General features: G+C 37.4%; 3 protein-coding genes across 8 annotated transcripts in view; 2 read left to right on the forward strand and 1 right to left on the reverse strand.

The window, feature by feature from the left end:
- The window catches only part of pbx4 (pre-B-cell leukemia transcription factor 4), a 57,654-nt gene extending 54,377 nt beyond the window's left edge, over window positions 1-3,277 (forward strand). For all 3 annotated transcript variants that reach the window (XM_052139456.1, XM_052139459.1, XM_052139458.1), the window contains one exon: window positions 219-3,277. The gene's annotated coding sequence lies outside the window, so the exon portion shown is untranslated. The remainder of the gene's footprint in view (window positions 1-218) is intronic.
- Window positions 3,278-4,224: 947 nt separating this feature from the next.
- LOC127653117 (lysophosphatidic acid receptor 2-like) lies at window positions 4,225-8,305 on the reverse strand. Of its 2 annotated transcripts, XM_052139647.1 has the most exons (3): window positions 8,155-8,305; window positions 6,014-6,931; window positions 4,225-4,611 (listed from the first exon to the last, which is right to left on the reverse strand). In XM_052139647.1, exons 2-3 carry the CDS (start codon window positions 6,750-6,752, stop codon window positions 4,298-4,300), a joined length of 1,053 nt encoding a protein of 350 aa, XP_051995607.1. In that variant the 5' UTR covers window positions 6,753-6,931; window positions 8,155-8,305; the 3' UTR covers window positions 4,225-4,297. The 2 variants fall into 2 exon arrangements, with proteins under 2 accessions (XP_051995607.1, XP_051995608.1); XM_052139648.1 differs by lacking the exon at window positions 8,155-8,305 and having other exon boundaries at window positions 6,014-8,137.
- Window positions 8,306-15,522: 7,217 nt separating this feature from the next.
- The window catches only part of brd4 (bromodomain containing 4), an 81,415-nt gene continuing 78,230 nt past the window's right edge, over window positions 15,523-18,707 (forward strand). Inside the window, exon 1 of one of the 3 annotated variants that reach the window (XM_052138925.1) lies at window positions 15,523-15,618. The gene's annotated coding sequence lies outside the window, so the exon portion shown is untranslated. Of the gene's footprint in view, window positions 15,619-15,760; window positions 15,903-18,707 lie in introns of those variants that run through there. The other 2 variants (XM_052138926.1, XM_052138924.1) reach the window with 2 other exon arrangements.

Consider the following 18,707-nt stretch of genomic DNA (forward strand, 5'->3'; position numbering starts at 1 on the left):
AAAAGTTCTTAATAAATTATTTCTTAGAGTTGTTCGCTTACCGATAACTATAAACTATAACTTGTTTGTATTCTGACCCTTGGTGCCGTTGAACAAAAGATTGATGCTCTTAAGCCACTTCCCTGAAGGAAGCTTACATTTTGAAATTGCATGGACAAGTCTTCGGTGTCATTTCCATGCTGCTTTTCCTCATATGGTCATTGTTACACTTTCCACAGGCTAACAACAGCTGGCAAGACAACACCAACCCCTCTTCCGTCACCTCTCCACGAGGACCACCTGGCAGCATCCATTCAGACACCTCCAGCTAATGCAGCTCACACTACTCCACATACATTCACTGATATACACACACACACACACACAGAATCTTATCATCCAGTCTCTTCCCTGTTCTCCCTCTCACAGCATTCATCCTTCAAACTAGCATATGTCAAAGTTCTTCCATAGTCCTCATTCCCACTTTCTCTTGGTGTGCCAGGGTTCTCACTCTGAACCAGACTGATTGAAATGCACACACGCCCACTCCCATGCACACACGCTCGCTCCTCTCGAGCAAAAGATGCGGCAAGTTTTGCGGCAGCTGAATGACTTCAGTGTCTGATTACATGACTGAAGCTCTCGCTGAATATGAGTGACAGATGACGCTGAATAAAAGACGTCCTCACCAGCGTTGTTCTGTGGAAAACACAGGGTTAACACTCTACTCCCAACTCCATGCCAACATTCCTTTTCTGACCTGTCATAATGGAGATTACACAACCCTCCTTGCTTGTACCAAAGTGCTGTCAATGGTTGTCGCACCTTCCGCTCGTCGAAGAACAACCTCAGACAACTGAACCGTAAAGACGCCATGCAAATCTTCTTTAGTCCACTTGTGCATTTTTAATATCATTATCGATCAGTTCTGTGCTCTTTGTTACTGCTTCAGTATGGAAAATGATGTATTAATGACTACAAGCATTTATTCTCACAGACCAAGCTGTCCTCCATTGTTCAACGTTGTGTTAAGCACAAAATCGTATCAAAAAAACTTTTACCTGGTGGTTGGATAGAGAAGAATCCATCTGCGTGAAGGTACACGGGAAATTGAACAGTATAAATTGATCACAGAACAGTTTGCCGTGAAAGATGACAGATCTGCAGTTGAGGAATGAGTGGGGGGGAAAAGAGTTTTTGATCTGCGGTCAATGGCTACATTTTTCTTCAACCCCACTTAGTCTCTTTGACCTTTTTTAATAGTTTAGTTAATTGTATTTTTCCTGCAGCTTCCCCACCCCACACGAAGAATGCACCAGCCACCAAATAAAAGACACTAGACTTAACAAAAACTTGACCTTGTGTTAGAAAGGGGTTGGAGGGATACGTGGAGTATTAGTTTGGGCTGGGAAGAGGGTGGGTATTAGAAATATTTTTAAAGGTAAAGAAAAAAGATATTCCACTGTCTTCCATGCATGTAGGGTGTTGAGATGTTTTCGTGGTTCCGTTTAGCCTGTCGGTTTAACTTTTTTAACAAAAAATATTATTAAAGGGAGAGGGTATTATTAACAGACCAAATAAATAAATGAAAACGAAAGTATACCCATGACGCACGTTATACTGCCCAATGCGGTGCTGTGGGCTGGTGTTTCTGTGGTATTTTGTCACATGTTTTCTTAACAGGTAGCCATGCAATTTCACTTGACACACTGACCACAACATGTATCTGAAAATGTTTTTGAGGAGGCCATAGCAGCCTGGCTTCAATTGAAACCTGTATTGCTCCGAACCAATATTCTTGACTATGAGAATTGTTCTCTGAAACGTGGAAGTGAATTGTGCTAGTTACATTTATCAAGGAATTGTTTTAATTTGCCGTCTGTCCTTTGGCCTCTCATGTTACTATGATGTGTCTGTATGGGTGTCTTTTTTTATAAGGGTTGGGTTGTCTTGTCACTCACTTTGCTGTGCTTTTGAACTGATTGTATTGTATGTGCAATTGAAAGCACCTGTTCCTTGGGAAAAGCATGCTGTCCTTTTATGTTGCCTACTATTTCTCAAAACAAAGGAACTCTCGTTTTTATTTTTATTTCAAAATCCGTTAACATAGCCAAGCAACAAGGGCTTTTCTCTTTTCAAATTTAACCAAAAATAAGCACTGGATGTGTTGTGATTTTAAACAGACAGACTAAACTTAAGACTGAGGAACTTCAAATGAATTTCTATTTACTTTTTCCAGACAAGTTATTTGTATTCCGGAACAATGTTTTTTGTGTTTTGCTTTCTTTTTCCCCAACTTTACCTTTAGTTGTGGAAGCACCAGGGCGTTTTGATATATGAATGGGAATTCTATATATGAAACAAAGGACTTAATAACTTTGAAATGTAAATTGGGGTTTTGTTCATATGTACACATCGAGAAACAAACTCTGAGGAGCTTTTCAATGTATTATTCAGATCATTGTGTCTTCTATAGATTACTGTTAGTTATGAACATTTCATATGGATATCTCTAACTAATGCTATTACTACACCAAATTTCATTATATGTTTTCTTTTTCTATCAGTCATCTATGGATGTCACTGTACAGATTGTGGAATGTTTCAGTGTATTCCTCTTTGTATGCCTATTATTATTTTTTCTTTTTATCGCTGGGGGTTTTGGATTTACCCGTGAGCAAGAGTAATAGTTGTTAGTCTTTGTAATATTCATTTTAGCATTTTCAGTTAGATTTTTATTTCTTTCAATTTTGAGTCTCCAGTGTTATTTTGTGTGGTTTTGCCAGAACTGGTAACATTTGTTTGTGGTGCTATGAAAGTTCACTCTGTTTATTACACTACGAATTGTCAGCTCTGAAGATTATGAAATAAAATGCATCCTAGTAATTGCACATGCTAGTGATTGCTAACAGAAAAATGATATTATTCATCACTTCATCACTGGCTATTGGAGTTCTGTAATGTAATAGAATTATAGTCTGAGGTGGATTCCACAGCACCAAATCAAATGATATCAGTGCTTTCTTTTTTTCCTCAATTTGTATAATTATTTTACTAGAATTGTAGTACATGCTTCCTTCTGTATTCACTGTTCTCTTCCTCTTCTCTACCTCTCCTCTCTCCATTTCACTTGTATATAAACCCCACCATTTTCAGACTTGGTAGTCTGTATAAACTCCTTTTATACCTCAACTTTAGAACTGTTCTAGTGAGAGAGAAAAAAAAAGAAATATGAGAAAATTGTAGTGTTCCTTATTAGAAAAACAAAAACTAATAAAATAATCTAGTGTGCTTTTGAGCCTGTAGTTTTTCTTTTTTGGTACTCATTAAGGCGCTGTTTTCATGTTATGATCTGTAAAATGATCTAGTTAGAGCGGTTATGAATGGGTCTGCCATTTGAGGATTCAGGGAGCTCGCCAATTGTCTCACCCTGCCTGAATATTTATGCAGCATAAGGACAATAATATGAGGATAATAATAAATCAGGCCTTTTTCTCCTAATCTCAAGTTGACGACTACGTAACAACCATCTGGTGAGATGAAGAAAAGTAGTCTGTGGGAGAAAAAAATTAGAAACGCAGCAAGAAAAATAAATCTGAAGCCAGGGGCTTCGTTTGAGGTGTTTTTTTGTTTTGTTTTTTTAAACTAACTGCTTGAAAATGTTTTCTGGGAACTGGAATTCCTGAATCATTTCAACAATTGTAGATCACAACTAGATTTTTACATTTTCTGAAGAAATTGAGCTTGCTCATGCAAAAGTTACCACCATAATGCAAGTGTGTAGAGGATGGTTGTCATGCCATTGCAATGCAGTTGTTGGGCTATTCAGGTTGGTTGCTTACTGGCCCAAAAAAGAGCCCAAGTCTCTGATATTCTGTTCTCTAGATATGGCTGGAGTCCGTCTTTCAGTGAGTCTACTGTATTTTTGCAACCCAGTTATTGTTTTCCAGGCAAAAACTATCACTTTATATTATATTACAGAAAAGTAATCACACAAAAGATTAGAGTAAATTGTCAGTTTTCTTGGTATGATTTAGATCTTATTCCCAACTAAACAAATTGGTCAAAAAGGCCCATTTTATAAATGTTAAGGCTTAAGCTTTGGGTAAAGAAATACCTCCTGTATACACCAATACAGCCTGTGCCTCGTAACTAACGGACACAAAAGACCCCCCTTCTCCCGAATAAATCGATCATCAAAGACAAAAACATGCACCAAACAAGCTATCAAAAATTGATGTTTTATTTACTCTTTGTACACTGTGGTCATTAAGCTAATCAGATGCAAAGTCATTTATTTACACAAAGAAATACTTTTCTATAAAGACAATGGGCTTTGTTCAGAAAAAGGCTCTAAATTCATGGAGTTATTGCCGTTTTTCTCCGACTCAAACCGGATGCCAGAAGGCCCCTCATGCTGGCGCATTCTTCTCCAAGGGAAGCAGAGAATGCGTTTGTAGGTGTTCCGCATGTCCGCGTCACGAAACGAGTAGATGATGGGGTTCACTAAAGAGTTACACTCAGCCAGAACCAGGCAGTACTTCTCATATTTAAGAACCTGACAGCTCGTACAACTAAGACCATCCAGTAATAGAATTACCAGACCTGGTGTCCAACAGATCACAAATGCACCTGCAGAGAAAAGAAGATAAAAATATATATATATATCATAACTGGAAGGTACGTGGCATCATTGTGGTCTGTGCTAAAACAATGACTCCTCTTGCAAGAACTGACATTTCAGCATTCATGTGATGGTGGGCTTCACTATAAATGTTTTTCGGCTGAGTAAATGCTAAATCATATTATGCAGAATTACTGTTTTTGCAGAATGCTTTTTGTATAATGAAATTATATAAAACACACAGTGACGTTTATAGAAGAAAACTTGTACGAAATAATATAAAAGTTGTGTCTAGTGATCAATTTTATATGCTTAACATTGGCTCGCATTTAAAAACATGTTACAACATAAACCACATGCACCAAGCAAGGCAGTGCAATGAATCACGTATTTTCTAAGTGCACTTGTGCAGTTGAAAAGTTTTGATGTAAGAGATACATGTTTTTTTTCTCACACTACTGCAGTTAAATACACTGAATTGTGTATTAATGTTCTGAGAATCTGAACATTGAATCCAAAACCAAAAGACTGCAAATCCACTGAATGCAAAACCAACCTAAAACCTCAGAGTGAAAAATAACCGTTAACAACTTGAGATACAAGATACACATGTGTTAGACAAAGACAATTTGAGCCAAACCGGTTTGGAGTTGGCAGGCTTAAAACTACTTCAGTATACCGTTTGAGAACGACATTTTGGAATAACAAAAGACTAGTGTGGGAGACATTGAATTGCAAAACAGAAAATAAAACCAAGAAATAATGCCAATGCGGATAATTGTACTTTCTGAACAGACAATATGATAGTTGCAAAAGAAAACACAAGTAATATTTAGGGATGCACATATAAGGAATTTCTGGACCGATCCCCAATAATTTACAGCTTATTGTGCTTGATACGATAACCGAAAATGTTATTTTTTGAACAGAAAATGAGATGGTTGCATAAGAAAACCCATGAGTAATATCTAGGGATGCACCGATATGGAATTTCTGGGCCAATACCGATAATTCACAGCTCATTGTGGCCGATACGAGAACACATATTTTAACTTTTTGCATTTTAACCTTTTAAACTGGTCACATCCACAGACTCTTGAGCCTGTGTGACAAGGAGAAGCCGCAACCAGTCTGAGATTCTCTGGCGCAAGCTAATAAACCGCAACTAAACATTGGTGGAAATATCGGCAGTAATTCCACATTTGGCAAGATATCTTATTATTTTGATTTCCCAACTTATTGGCCTATAATATAATATAATATATATATATATATATATATATATATATATATATATATATATATATATACACACACACACACACACACACACACACACACCGGCCTCTATTATATTGTGCACCTCTAGTTATATCAGAAAAACATTTCCAGAACACATCAAGATCTTACCCAAAATCATGGACATGGTCTTCATAAGGCTGATGATGGTCTGATTATTTGAGGGCTGATCGATATGAGGAGACATTTGTTGGCTCCTGCGGCGTACATAGATGAATATGTGGGTGTACACCGCCACCATGATGAAGAAGGCCAGGAGATTGAGAAGAGCCCAGAATATTAGAAAGCTCCGAGAGTAAAGTGGAGCTACAGTGCAGCAGGTGGACAGGTCACAAACACAGTTCCAGCCCATTGCGGGCACCAGGCCCATGACGATTGCCACCAACCATATAGTAACTATCAGCATAACAACACGGTTCTTGGTCATGGTGCTGTGGAGCTGCATAGTAAAAATTGTCTGATGACGCTCCACAGCGACAGCTAACAGGTTGACCACAGATGCAGTGAGACTCATATTAATTAAAGCTCCACGAACAAACCACTCGTTCACTGTCAAACTGATAGTCCATGGCCCGGTATGGAACACAAGGTATAGATAGGAGATTCCGGCAAAGAGGTCTGCAGCTGCCATGTTCCCAAGTAAGTAATAAATGGGAAAGTGAAAGTGTCGGTTGATGATGATGGCAGCTATTACCAGCATATTTGCAAGAATAATAAAGAGGCATATTGGGATCCCAAGTCCAACCACCACAAAGTCATGTGTGCGCCAGTTTGATGTAATGGGCTTGCCAGTTTTGTTATAGAAGAACTGAACTTGTTCTCCATAAGCCTGGCAGTTCTGAAATAACATTATGGAGAAGTTTAAATGTACATCAGATGAGCTGGTTAGTTGTCGCCAGTTGGGCCAGTATTTCCTGATGTTGAAGTCTTGATGATGTGATCAGTCTCCATTTGAAATGATGCTTTTCACATATCCAACAATGTGAAAATGTTACTGCTTACAAGGCATGTCCCTTGTTGTTTTCCAATCTTAAAAACGCAGGGGGAAAAGGAGATAACAATTCTTATAAGTCCATGACAAACGAATAGGTTAATATTTAACAGGCTGATTCAGGGTATGACAGTTGACAACCATTTCTCAATGGTAACTTAACTTGCCACAAAGTAACTGTGAAAACATGGTTGTCATTTCTTGCCCCTGCACAGACCAAAATGCACAGACCATAACTTGCCTATTTAAACATACAATTTTACATTTTTCACATACAGAAGCAAAGTTTCAATCAAACAGAGAAGTGAAAAACTATGTTTAGTTAACTTTGTTGGTCTTTGGGTTAATTCTACAATTCAGTTCCTTATGTTTTAAAGTTCCTTAATGTTAAATAATATTAAAGATTGTATTTAAGTCATAAAGGTTAAGCTAACTGACTTAAAATTCAGATATGAGCAGAGTCATGGTGGACCTTCAGTAGATGCAATTAGCCACCACATGGTCTGTGAATGATATCTAGCCAACATATTTTTAAACTTATACTGAAGATTTTCATTCTATATATACTAACATTTTAAAATGAGCTACATTTCTTCCCATTCCAGAATGGACATTTTATGCTTGACCACATATGTGTAACATATACAATTAAATAAAACAAAGATTTATACAATGCAACATTATTTAGCTGAATGACTGGTGTCACCTCCAGTGTCTTATGTCATTTTATAATAAATGTATTCAATTAAAGATCACAGTATCATGATATGTCAGGGTGAACAATGAGTGAAGCCAATTTTAGTGTTAAAACAGGCTACATAATTACCACAAATGAACACATATTAGTCAGATAATGTCATACTAAACACTATTTTACGGCAATTTGGAAATCAATTGTTTTTAGAAAAACTATTTGTGCAGTTTATGAGGAAATTAATAAATGATAATGATTTCAATTCATTTAAATTGGACTTTTAGGCCCACAGGAATGTACAAAATAATAAATATGTATTATTTTTACCAAGCCCATTACAAATGTATTCGGTCGAAGTCACACATTATGAACACCATAACTTGTACTATAGTGTCTGTAAGAATGACCCTGTTGCACACAGTGAACGAAGCCTGGAGCTAATCAACTAGAATCAGAATCACTTTATTCGCCACTGAAGACATACAGTAGAGTTCTGTTGTTGTCAGCAACAACGCCTTTCTTCTAAAATGACACTCAGACAAGTATAACGGAGTAAACAACACTTACCTTTGCCAGATTTTTCAGAGCAAACGAAGAAAACCTTCATAACAGAAGCTCGGAGTCGTTTTGGCACTCTGACGCCGTCCGGAAATGACCATCTGGCAGAGTTTCTCGGATAAGTCTTTGCTTGAAGAACAAGAGATCTGAGATCCGCCGATCCCCCCCCACCCCCTCTCGAATCTGATTGGTTCAGATTCCAATGGACACGTTTTGAAGACAAGTTTAAAAATGAGATATCTTACGAACGGGAAAGCCTCGATTTTACATTTACATGGAAGTGGATACGTGTTGGGCTAGTAAAAAAAAAAATATTGTCTATATGTTTTGTGTTGGAAACTCGTACATAAATGTGAAACAGAGATACAAAGGGTAAAAAAGAAAAAAATAATTTAAAATTAATTTACATGTCATTTAAAATCTGTATGATCTGTCTTAGTAATAATCCAGCACCAGGCATAGTGCATTTGTAATGTCTTTCGAACATGCTGCAATACACTTTGCACTTAGGACGTCCATATATTTATATAGGATTAGCATATTTACGTGTACATGTTCTTGTGTGTCTCTTCCTATTTTATTATATCTGTATTTTTATACGTGTGTGTGTGACTAACAGAAGTGGAATAATGTGTCTCTGAACAAGGGCGGGGGTTATAAGTTATACGTTTTTATAACTGTGACCTTAATTGCCTACCGTCTGTAAGCTGTCTTAACGGCTGTTCCTCAGGTACATGTTCATTAATTGTTTATGGTTCATTGAACAGGCATGGAAAACATTGTTTAAACACTTTACAATAAAGATCTGTATAGTTATTTGGATTTTTACAAAATTATCTTTAAAATACAGTGTCCTTAAAAAGGGACTTTTTTTTGTTGTTGCAGTGTTTGCATATATATATATCACGGACCACTTTATTAGGAACACATGTACACCAACTTATTAATGTGATTATCTAATCAGCCAATCATGTGGAGCAGTGCAATGCACAATATAATGCAGATACGGGTCAGGAGCTGGAGGTGGATGGGCTACAACAGCAGAAGACCGCGTTGGGTTCCACTTCTGTCAGCCAAGAACAGAAAGATGAGGCTGCAGTGGGAACTGGAAAAACATAGCCTGGTCTGAGTAAATATTTTCAATAAAGAACTGGCTATATCTCAAAAAATGTATTTTTGCTGGTTGTTCAGTTTACTTAATTGAAAGGAACTTAAGCAACACAATTGTAGAACATTTTGTCACAACTTTATTTCATTGTGCTCTGTCTATTAAAATGTGTAAAATGAAAGTTTACTTTATTCAGCTGAGTTGGGACTACAGTTATGGCGTTAATGTTGCATTGATGAAACTGAAACTATTTCACAGCATGGTTTGCATAGGAATCGACAGGGAGAGTACATTTCAAAATTAAGTGTTATTTTGTGTGCTTTCATGCTAGATTAATTAAAGGGGGTTAATGTTTAATCTTTTGTTATGCTGAGATTTAGAAGAGTTTCTGTGTTGGAGTTTTGGGGGTTCCCATAATTTACAGAGTGGAGCTTGAGCTAACGATGAGGACAGGTGTAGCACATGAAATTGATTGCTCGCTTCAATGAGTTTGCAAATGCTGTGCAAATCATAGCATAGATCAAAACTACACTGTAGTGCTTCCAGCCAGCATGTATTTAGCATGCTAACATTCACTTTCACTATCTAGTACATAAAGACATAAAATAGATTTATTTGAGTTACACTGACACAACACATTTTGTTGGGTATATCCAATTCAACTAGGTTCTTCCTACACAAATTGTATGTGTTGAGATTACATAGTCATTTTAAGTTAAGAAAACTCACTTCAAACACGAGGAACCACCATCCACGCCTGAATCAAGTTTGGCCAAAGAGCTATTTTTTTGAGTGTAGTGCACAAGTTGTATAAACTCCTTTTATCAATTCAAGCCATATATTCATAGAAGATTTTGCATTTCTACTAAATATCTTATTTTTGTATTTGATCAAAGACTTAAACTGATACAGAGCATGAACTTTACCCTTTGACCTAACTGTTAATCAAATCAACCAGTAATCAGAGCCATTATTAGAAATAAATGTTGGCGCTCACTGCCAAAAAGGGTCTTGAGAATGTTAATTTAATTGTGTAATAAATAAAGTTACTATTTCTGACTAGGGCTGATTATAATCATATGTTCAGTGTGCATCATCCTTGAGATTTTCTCCCTGAGAATTTGCACAATGTGGTAACTTATGTCATGATGATTCACAGGAACACAGTGCCCAAAGTAGTAACTGGACATTCAGAACATAATATGGTGTTTGTATTCAGCATTTAAGCACACTAAAAAAGAAACAGATTGTAAGAAGTGCAACAAGCTACAGCCTGCTTTGACTTTGTCATGTTGGATTTGTATTAAAGTGATACATAAGGTTTTTTTTTAAGGCACTGCAAGATATATGAATTAAATGTCGAAATGTCTTGTCTTGACTGAAGAAATCATTGAAGGGATTACATTCTGATGCAAGGCACACATTTGTACCTAATAATGAAGTTTTTGGAATTAAACATTGCATTTATCTTCATACTTTCATAAGAAACGAAACCAACATATGACAACGTACTGAATAGGTCTTTAAAAAGCAAATGTTTTAAGCCTACTACAAGAAAAATCAGACAGAAGACTGGTAGTTACCTGCCTCTTGCAAGGTCTGCTGACTGAAATGATTTACGCCTCCATTCATTGCCGCTTCATTGTCCCAGAGGAACAAGAAGCTTTGCATGATTGTGTTTTCTAATATCTTTGGTCCAACAGCAATTTGTTGCCCATCACAGGTTGATCCTGCTGAACCCAGCGGCTGAACTCTGAAATAGTGTGAATGACGATTGGGCCCCTCACATAAGCCTGCGTTCCTAAACACAAGCCTTACAAGTATATTGTCTGCCTAAATCCAAATTAACATGCAGGGCACACTGACTTCCTGATGCTTGAACAAAGTGTTACTGTTGAAGAAAAGTACATAGTGACCCCTTACAGCAGTACAGAACACAGTGTAGTGACACAAAAAGTATTTGGACACTTAAAGGAATATTTCGCATTCAACACAAGTTAAGCTCAGTCGACAGCATTTGTGGCATAATGTTGATTAACATGACAATTTATTTTGACCTATTCCTCCTTTTCTTTAAAAAAGCAAAAACCTGGGTTACAGTACAGAAGTGAATGGGGCCAATCCTTTTAAGAATCTAGTGTCACTGTGATTTTTAGAAGTATGAAGTCAGTTCTCTTCACAGGTGTAGCTCATCACATTAATTATGGACATGTTTCACAAAGGTTGACATGTGTCCAAATACTTTACTGTTGCATTTTGTAAGCATAAATAAAACTGAATCATGACCTGTTTGGTCGAGAAACACATTCTTAGCCGTGTTGCAAGGTGAGGGGCATTCATGAAAATTAGAATTGCAACCATATCTGGCCGCTCAAATGCAAAATGCAAAGCCAGCATATCACCACAGTTATGACCCACCAATATACAACTGGTGTGACCTGTACTTAAGCACATCTCATTTCAGAGCATTAGCATTTAATGTAAAAATGGAACATACAGTGGTATAAATGTAGGGAAAATGTTTTGAGTCAAAAGTCACAAATGGGTGTTTTCCCCGATTTTCTGTAGTAAAATTCTAGTCTAATTTTTATGAATTCAATCTTCCAAACTAAAAATCCAAATATCACCATATTTTTGATAATCACATCAACACAATCAAAACACACTAGCACGTCAGGAAACCTGTCATGAGAAACATTCACTGTAGTATACATTTCGACTATCCATTGGTCAAGTTTTTTTATTGCTTAAATGAAGAAGAATAAGCACTATGTTAAAGTAAATGCAGGAACAATATCGTGTAATACTATACATACCAGTGCAATAGTTATAGGGCACTATTTGTCAATTTATGCAACTACTTTTGAGACAACAAGATGCTTTATTGAGTAACAAATTAAGATCATGCTTATTTAAAATAACCACTTCAGAACAGGGTGAACGATTTCCTGTTAATTTCAAACACATTTGCCATTTCATGACATATACGTATTCTATAAAAATTAATCTTCATTGTGATTGAATCCGTCAATGTGAGCCCACTTTGAACATATTTGAGAACAAATCTATTACCCCACTTAAGAAAAACAATGTGTTTTATAGGGGACTTTAGCCCCTGCAACAAGGGGGCTTTTTACCCCAAATGCCTCACTTTCACTTAATGGATAGTTATTGATTTTTTTTATTTATTTTTTTTTAGATATAGCATCACCTTGAACAAAACTGAAAATGAAAAAGAATTATTTTGTCTAAAAATACAATGCTATAATTTACAGGATATTCATTAGCTACATACATTTTAAAAAAAAATAGATCAAATTGCCTCAAAATCAACTTTTAGACAATACATGCATTGATCTCATGAAACAGGATAAATGTCAGGTTCATAGTGACAAACTGGTGTTTGGGAAAGTGCTGTGGTAATTTTTGTATTTTGGGAGAAAATAAAATCCCTCAAGGAGCCTTTAGTCCCATTGTACCCATATATTATGGTAATTTTTTATTAATGCCAAAAAATAGAACTTTTTTTTTTTATTACATATAATAAAAAGTATAAAACCACAAATATTGCAGAGTGACATGTTTTAGGGCTATGGGGTTGCTGAAGTAGCAAGAATATCCAGATAGGATTTTAAGTCTTTACAAACAATAGCTAAATGGGTCTAGGCACACAGAAATTTACATGCTAGAAAAATAAACAGGTTTATAAAAAAATTTAAAATAAATACATAAATAAAGCTCATTATTTAAACATTTATTAAAATTATGCCAATCAAAACATATATTATATATATATATATATATATATATACACACACACACACACACACACACACACACACACACACACACACGCACACATAAAACTCTCAAATAAAAATACACTTAAAAAATCCTTCCAAACAGCTGGAGGAGAAACCTCCAGGGGCGTCTAAATATAAACATCCGCGGAGATCTAGCGCCACAGTGTGGCATTGACTGCTGAAAACAAGCCAAACACTCACTTATTCTGATGCGCTTCATAACACTTTAGAGATTATGCAAATGGAGGCTAAAACTCATTACTAAAAATCTGAAAACTAAAACGTCTATGAAAAATATCGAGAAACACTTGTATCATGTGGCCTACATATTAACACCAGAAAGAGACTTTGAAGGAAGATGTCAACTGTGCTCTAGGAATCAATGAAGGAACAGCATTAGGGACTTCCTGTTGTTTCCTTTGATTACATAATCAGAATCAGAATGAGCTTTATTGCCAAGTGTCATCATGTACACAATGATTTTTTTATTTTTTTATTTTGGTGATAGGAGAAACAAGCAAGCAAGTGCACACAGAACATTACAGTGAGACAGAATATAAAACAAATTAAGAGTATAAATAAAAAAAAAAGAAAGAAAGTAGGACATATAACATACAATGGCATATTTACATGTGCATGTGGTAATATATGTGCAATGTAGTGGTATGTTCAGTTACTGAATTAAATATGAGAGAATTTACATATGTGCACATGACATATCTATACATTATTGCACTATTTGAGTCCTGAAGGCAGTTCATTGTTCATGTGGTAAATGGCCTGAGGGTAAAACTGTTCTTGTGCCTGGATGTCCTGGCACTCAGTGCTCTGCAGCGCCGGCCAGAGTGCAACAGTTCAAAAAGGGAGTGGGCAGGGTGTGTGGGGTCCAGAGTGATTCTACCTGCACATTTCCTCACTCTGGAGAAGTACAGGCCTTGGAGGGTGGGCAGGGGGGCACCAATAATCCTATCAGCAATCCTGACTCTCTGTTGTAGTTTCCTTCTGTCTGATTTGGTGGCTGAACCAAACCAGACAGTTATAGATGTACACAGCAGAGACTCAATGCTGGCCGAGTAGAACTGAGTCAGCAGCTCCAGTGGCAGGTTGAACCTCAGCTGGCAAAGGAAGTACAACCTCTGCTGAGCTTTCTTCACAATGGAGTCAATGTGGGTGTCCCACATCAGGTCCTGAGAGATGGCAGAGCCCAAGAACCTGAATGACTCCACTGCAGCTACAGTGCTGTTCAGAATGGTGTTCCTCTCACCCTGCTGCTTAGAAATGCATGCTCACCAATTGCAGAGTCTTGGAGGCTTGTCCGTGAGGTTAATTAAAAATGGATTCCTAAATCCAGCCAAGGCAAATCATATCCAAACAAAATCAGTTTTTTTTTAGTTTGGCGAACACAACACTGTAGTATACCAAAGAAATAATCCATACATTTAGATGTGTTAGTAAAAAAAGTAATTGCATTTTATAATTTCTCATTATTGTGTAATTTAAAGTAACAAGTGGCCTTTGTCTTTGGAGATGTTCACCTTTCAAAAGAAACCCCATGTGACTGTGCTAAATAATAAGTCAAGCAACTGTCACCAAGCTATTTTTGTACCAAAGTAAAGGCTACTGAAATGTTGTGGGACAGTTTTCCATATGCAGTCTGACCACAAGGGGAATAAACGATACTGTCAATGATTATTGCATGATAGCACTTATATATTTCAGAGATTGGCATCTGAAATTACAAGCTAATATTTATTTTTATTCCTACTTTTTCATGCAATTATGTATTTATTCAAAATGATTTCAATGTATTCAAATGTCATAGATGTATTTAATACCAAAGGCAATTAGAAGTGTGACCAGATTGTACAAAAACTATGGTGGAAAAAAATAATGTACTTTCAGAAGATGAAAATAAATGTGAAACTAACGGCTCGAAAATGCAGTCTCTAAAATGATAAATTAGAGGTAGTTATCAGCATTTCATATGTATGGCCTGGAATGTGTCTCTAAAATCCTGCCGCATGACGTCGCAGTGTGGACAATTTTTTTTTACCACTGTTACGATTTCGTTTTATCGTATGACAAAATGTTTAAAATTAATTTGATAAAAATATGAAAATAAAAATTATGTGAAAATTAAATTTTTCTTGCCAAAATACAATATATATTTTTTGGAAATCCATAATCAATTAATATGAGGTCTCATTAAACCATGGAAGAAGCTTTCGATATTTAGAAAGACAGAGAGACAGATATGTTTTATTTTATCAAATGCAATTTATTTAATATGTAGAATTATTTCGGTCAGACTTTTATTTAATCAGATCTGGTCTTATTGTTCAGTTCTCCAACAGAGATCTTTGTAAATGACTGATGAAACTGCTAACGGAAGGTGTCAGAGAAGTGCTGTTTTAAGTGATCTTTCACACGTGTTACAGCAGCTCGCGCTGTCCTCACGTCCTGTGCGTCCTCCACGCGCATGACGTCATAGACGTTTCGAGCTGTTTGTTCTGGATTGTGGGAGAAAAAGAGCCCGCGCGTCCTCACAACAAAATAAAGAAGGTAAACGAACAAGCAGCCGTTACACATCTGCACAGCGTTTATTTGACATTAACGGTCCCGGCACGCGCCTTGTCGTTTCGCGCAACGGTCAAGCGCGCTAATCAGCGCTGAAACGTTTGTCTGCTGAGAGCAGAGAGCGGCCTGTGTGCTAACGCTAGCTGCTCAAAGACATACTCGTTCATGAGAACGGGTCAGTTTGACCCCATCCTGCACTTGAGCTGACCCTATCTGTGTTTTAGCGCTGAGTTAATCATCAGACATCGCGTGTGCGTTAAAGGAAGCAGGTAATGTGGGGCATTGTTGCTTCGGCAATGTTGTTTATTAGCATTAGGCCGTCTGGTGGGCAATGCTAGCACAGCATCACATCTCTGCGCAGCTTGACGGCCGCGCTGCGCGAATATCTCACATTTCCCAGTGTGGGAACACTGAAGGTTTCGACGTATATTCTTCGAGAATTCGCGTACAGTTACGCGCGGTCAGATTAATGTAGTCGAATGGAGCGTTGAAATTATTTCAGTTCGTATTAAGCGTTGGTCATTGACATGACTATTAATTGCGCGCAGTTGTTGCTTCCACGCATTTGCTTTTGGGTGTGTGTTTTGGTGAAGAACACATGCACACACACATACACTCAAATACGTGCACGACGCCGGACTAGCCCGTGTCACACAGTGTTAGTTAGCATTGATAGCGGGTTGGAGGAAATGTCCACCCGAATGTCCCACTTTTAATGGCCAGTACATATATTTAACCTTATTATATTCCCCTAGTAAATGTTTTAAATATGTGTACATCCCCATAACCTGTGTACAACGGAATGGCCGTTATTGTTTTTGTGACTTTGAGTGCAAGGATCTGAGCTGCCCGCAGTCGCCATTTTGTGTTGATCCCCCAAGGAACAGAAACACAAACCCGTTACATTTAAATGACGGAAAAATGGCGAGAGAGACAATAGTCTTGATTTAATTGTATCTCAGTTTTAAGTTATTATAGGGAACTTTACTGAGGGTACGAGTCTAGCTTGTTTTGTTGAGAAAGTTGTCAGTTCGGTGTACGCTCGCATTTCTGTCAAGAGGAAATTCTTCGCTTTTTATGACAGAAATATAACATTTGTCTCGTAATAGACGTCAATTTTCTTCTAGACTGTCCTTTTGGCATATTAACAATGTTAGTGAGCAATTGAACACTGTTCGCTATCCTTTCAAAGTTGTATGAGGAGTCAATGTATGCTGTGTGTTTGTTATCTGCATTCATTGCGCTGTGATTGACAGCTGTATTTCCCACTGTAAAGTGATATGTATTCATGTTCAGGAGTGATTTTTAACCTACTAATTAATCGGGAGTGCTAATTTAACCATATAGTTTCCCAAGAGAAACTGTATTGAGGACAGTTGTGCTTTTTATTGTATTACAAATAGCTTTAGATGAATAATATCCGAAGGGAAACATTTCTTATGTACTTTTTAATGAGAGGATTGAAATATTGCAATGGCTTGTAACAGTAAAGGAGCACACAGTAAGTAGGATCAAGCATTTCATATGGTGATTGGAAACAGTTGGGGAATATTCACAGAAGTTAAAGAAGCTGTTTTGTCCTGGTAGAGGACACTTGACCACCTCAAATGACAGAATGAGTGCAGTTCAGTCCAATTTTACTTTCTTCACTTCTGCTTGACTGCTCTTATGAATGAAACCTGGTCATCCCTTATACAAGATAGAGAGCATCTCATTCCTCCGAGGATGATGTAACATAATAACTTGTTCTACTATTATCACACACGACTGCGTGTGGTCAGTGTGCAAACTTGTTACCTTTTCTACTCTTGGCGTGTGTGACTGCATAGTTTTAAGGCAGCATAAAGTACACATAGATATATCAGGGCAGAGGTCAGGCACGGTGCTGGGGGTTAAACTGTGAAGCAATGTTACACCCTGTCTACACCGGACGGCATGTCAAAATCAATAGAACCACACTATTGTCATTGACGCGGTCTACAATGGAAGCGTCTGTTGCGGCTCGTCTGTCGTGCTGACAGTAAACGGGTACACCGTTCCATTTTGTGCTGCACGTGCTGGCGCAACAACAAAATAAATGATTTAGAATATTTGCGTCGATGCGTCCAGTGTAGACAGCCTCAATACGTTGCGTCACGAAACGTCAATGAACGCGCCCCTTGTTGTCATTGTGTTTGTCATGATCAGCTTAATGGGCCGTTTACACGACAACATTTTAAACTAAAAACAGATTTGTTTTTATGAGAACTTCGTCCTTGCCTCCAGGGCAAATAGACCAACATGAGATCACCGTTGGAGACTTTAAAAAGGTGGCGTGATTTATAGTCCAGGGTCACTTGTAGAAACAACATAAAGTAACCTCATCGTCCGTCCAGACAAAATTCCTCTGTTTTCGCCATCTTCATTGTTTGTATTCACGGCTCTGTGGAAGAATGCTTATGTGCGCAGGCGCGTACAGTTTCTATACAAAGTGACATCGCCAACTACTGGCCTGGCATGCATAATACAGCATTTTTAGTTGTTTTTGCGGATCCGTTTGAACGGGTATCGTTTTGACAATGTTGTCGTCTGTACGTGAGCTTTTTCAAAAACGCAAAAGAAAAACGTTTCAGTTTTTAGTACATCGTTGTCATGTAAACATACCCCAAGTTTGATTTAACATGGGCTAGTGACTTTGTTTGCTAAAGGTGAGTGTCTTTAATGTAAATGGAAAATTTAGGAAATTAGATAATTGATTGCTGCATGGTCACAACTTTATAGCTAAAACATAATCTGGCAGATTTTAGTTGCGATGTTGGTTGGTGGATCTCTCTCTGTGTGTGTGTGTGTGTGTGTGTGTGTGTGTGTTGTGGTCTTTCCCCCTCACAATTGTTGTGCTGTTCTTTGTAGATGAGTTACCATGGCAACTCCATTATTGGCCTTATTTTGGATGTCCGAATAAGGGGGAGCCAGACTGAAAGGAAAGGGTGTCAGATATAGGGCTGGGTAGTGATAAAGGTTTCCCCATTAGATTCCGATTCACAAGCTCTCGTTTCGATTTTGAATCGAAATTATTCATATGGATATTTTTCAGT

Source organism: Xyrauchen texanus, chromosome 12 (genome assembly GCF_025860055.1).
Source record: "Xyrauchen texanus isolate HMW12.3.18 chromosome 12, RBS_HiC_50CHRs, whole genome shotgun sequence".
Classification (NCBI taxonomy): domain Eukaryota; kingdom Metazoa; phylum Chordata; class Actinopteri; order Cypriniformes; family Catostomidae; genus Xyrauchen; species Xyrauchen texanus.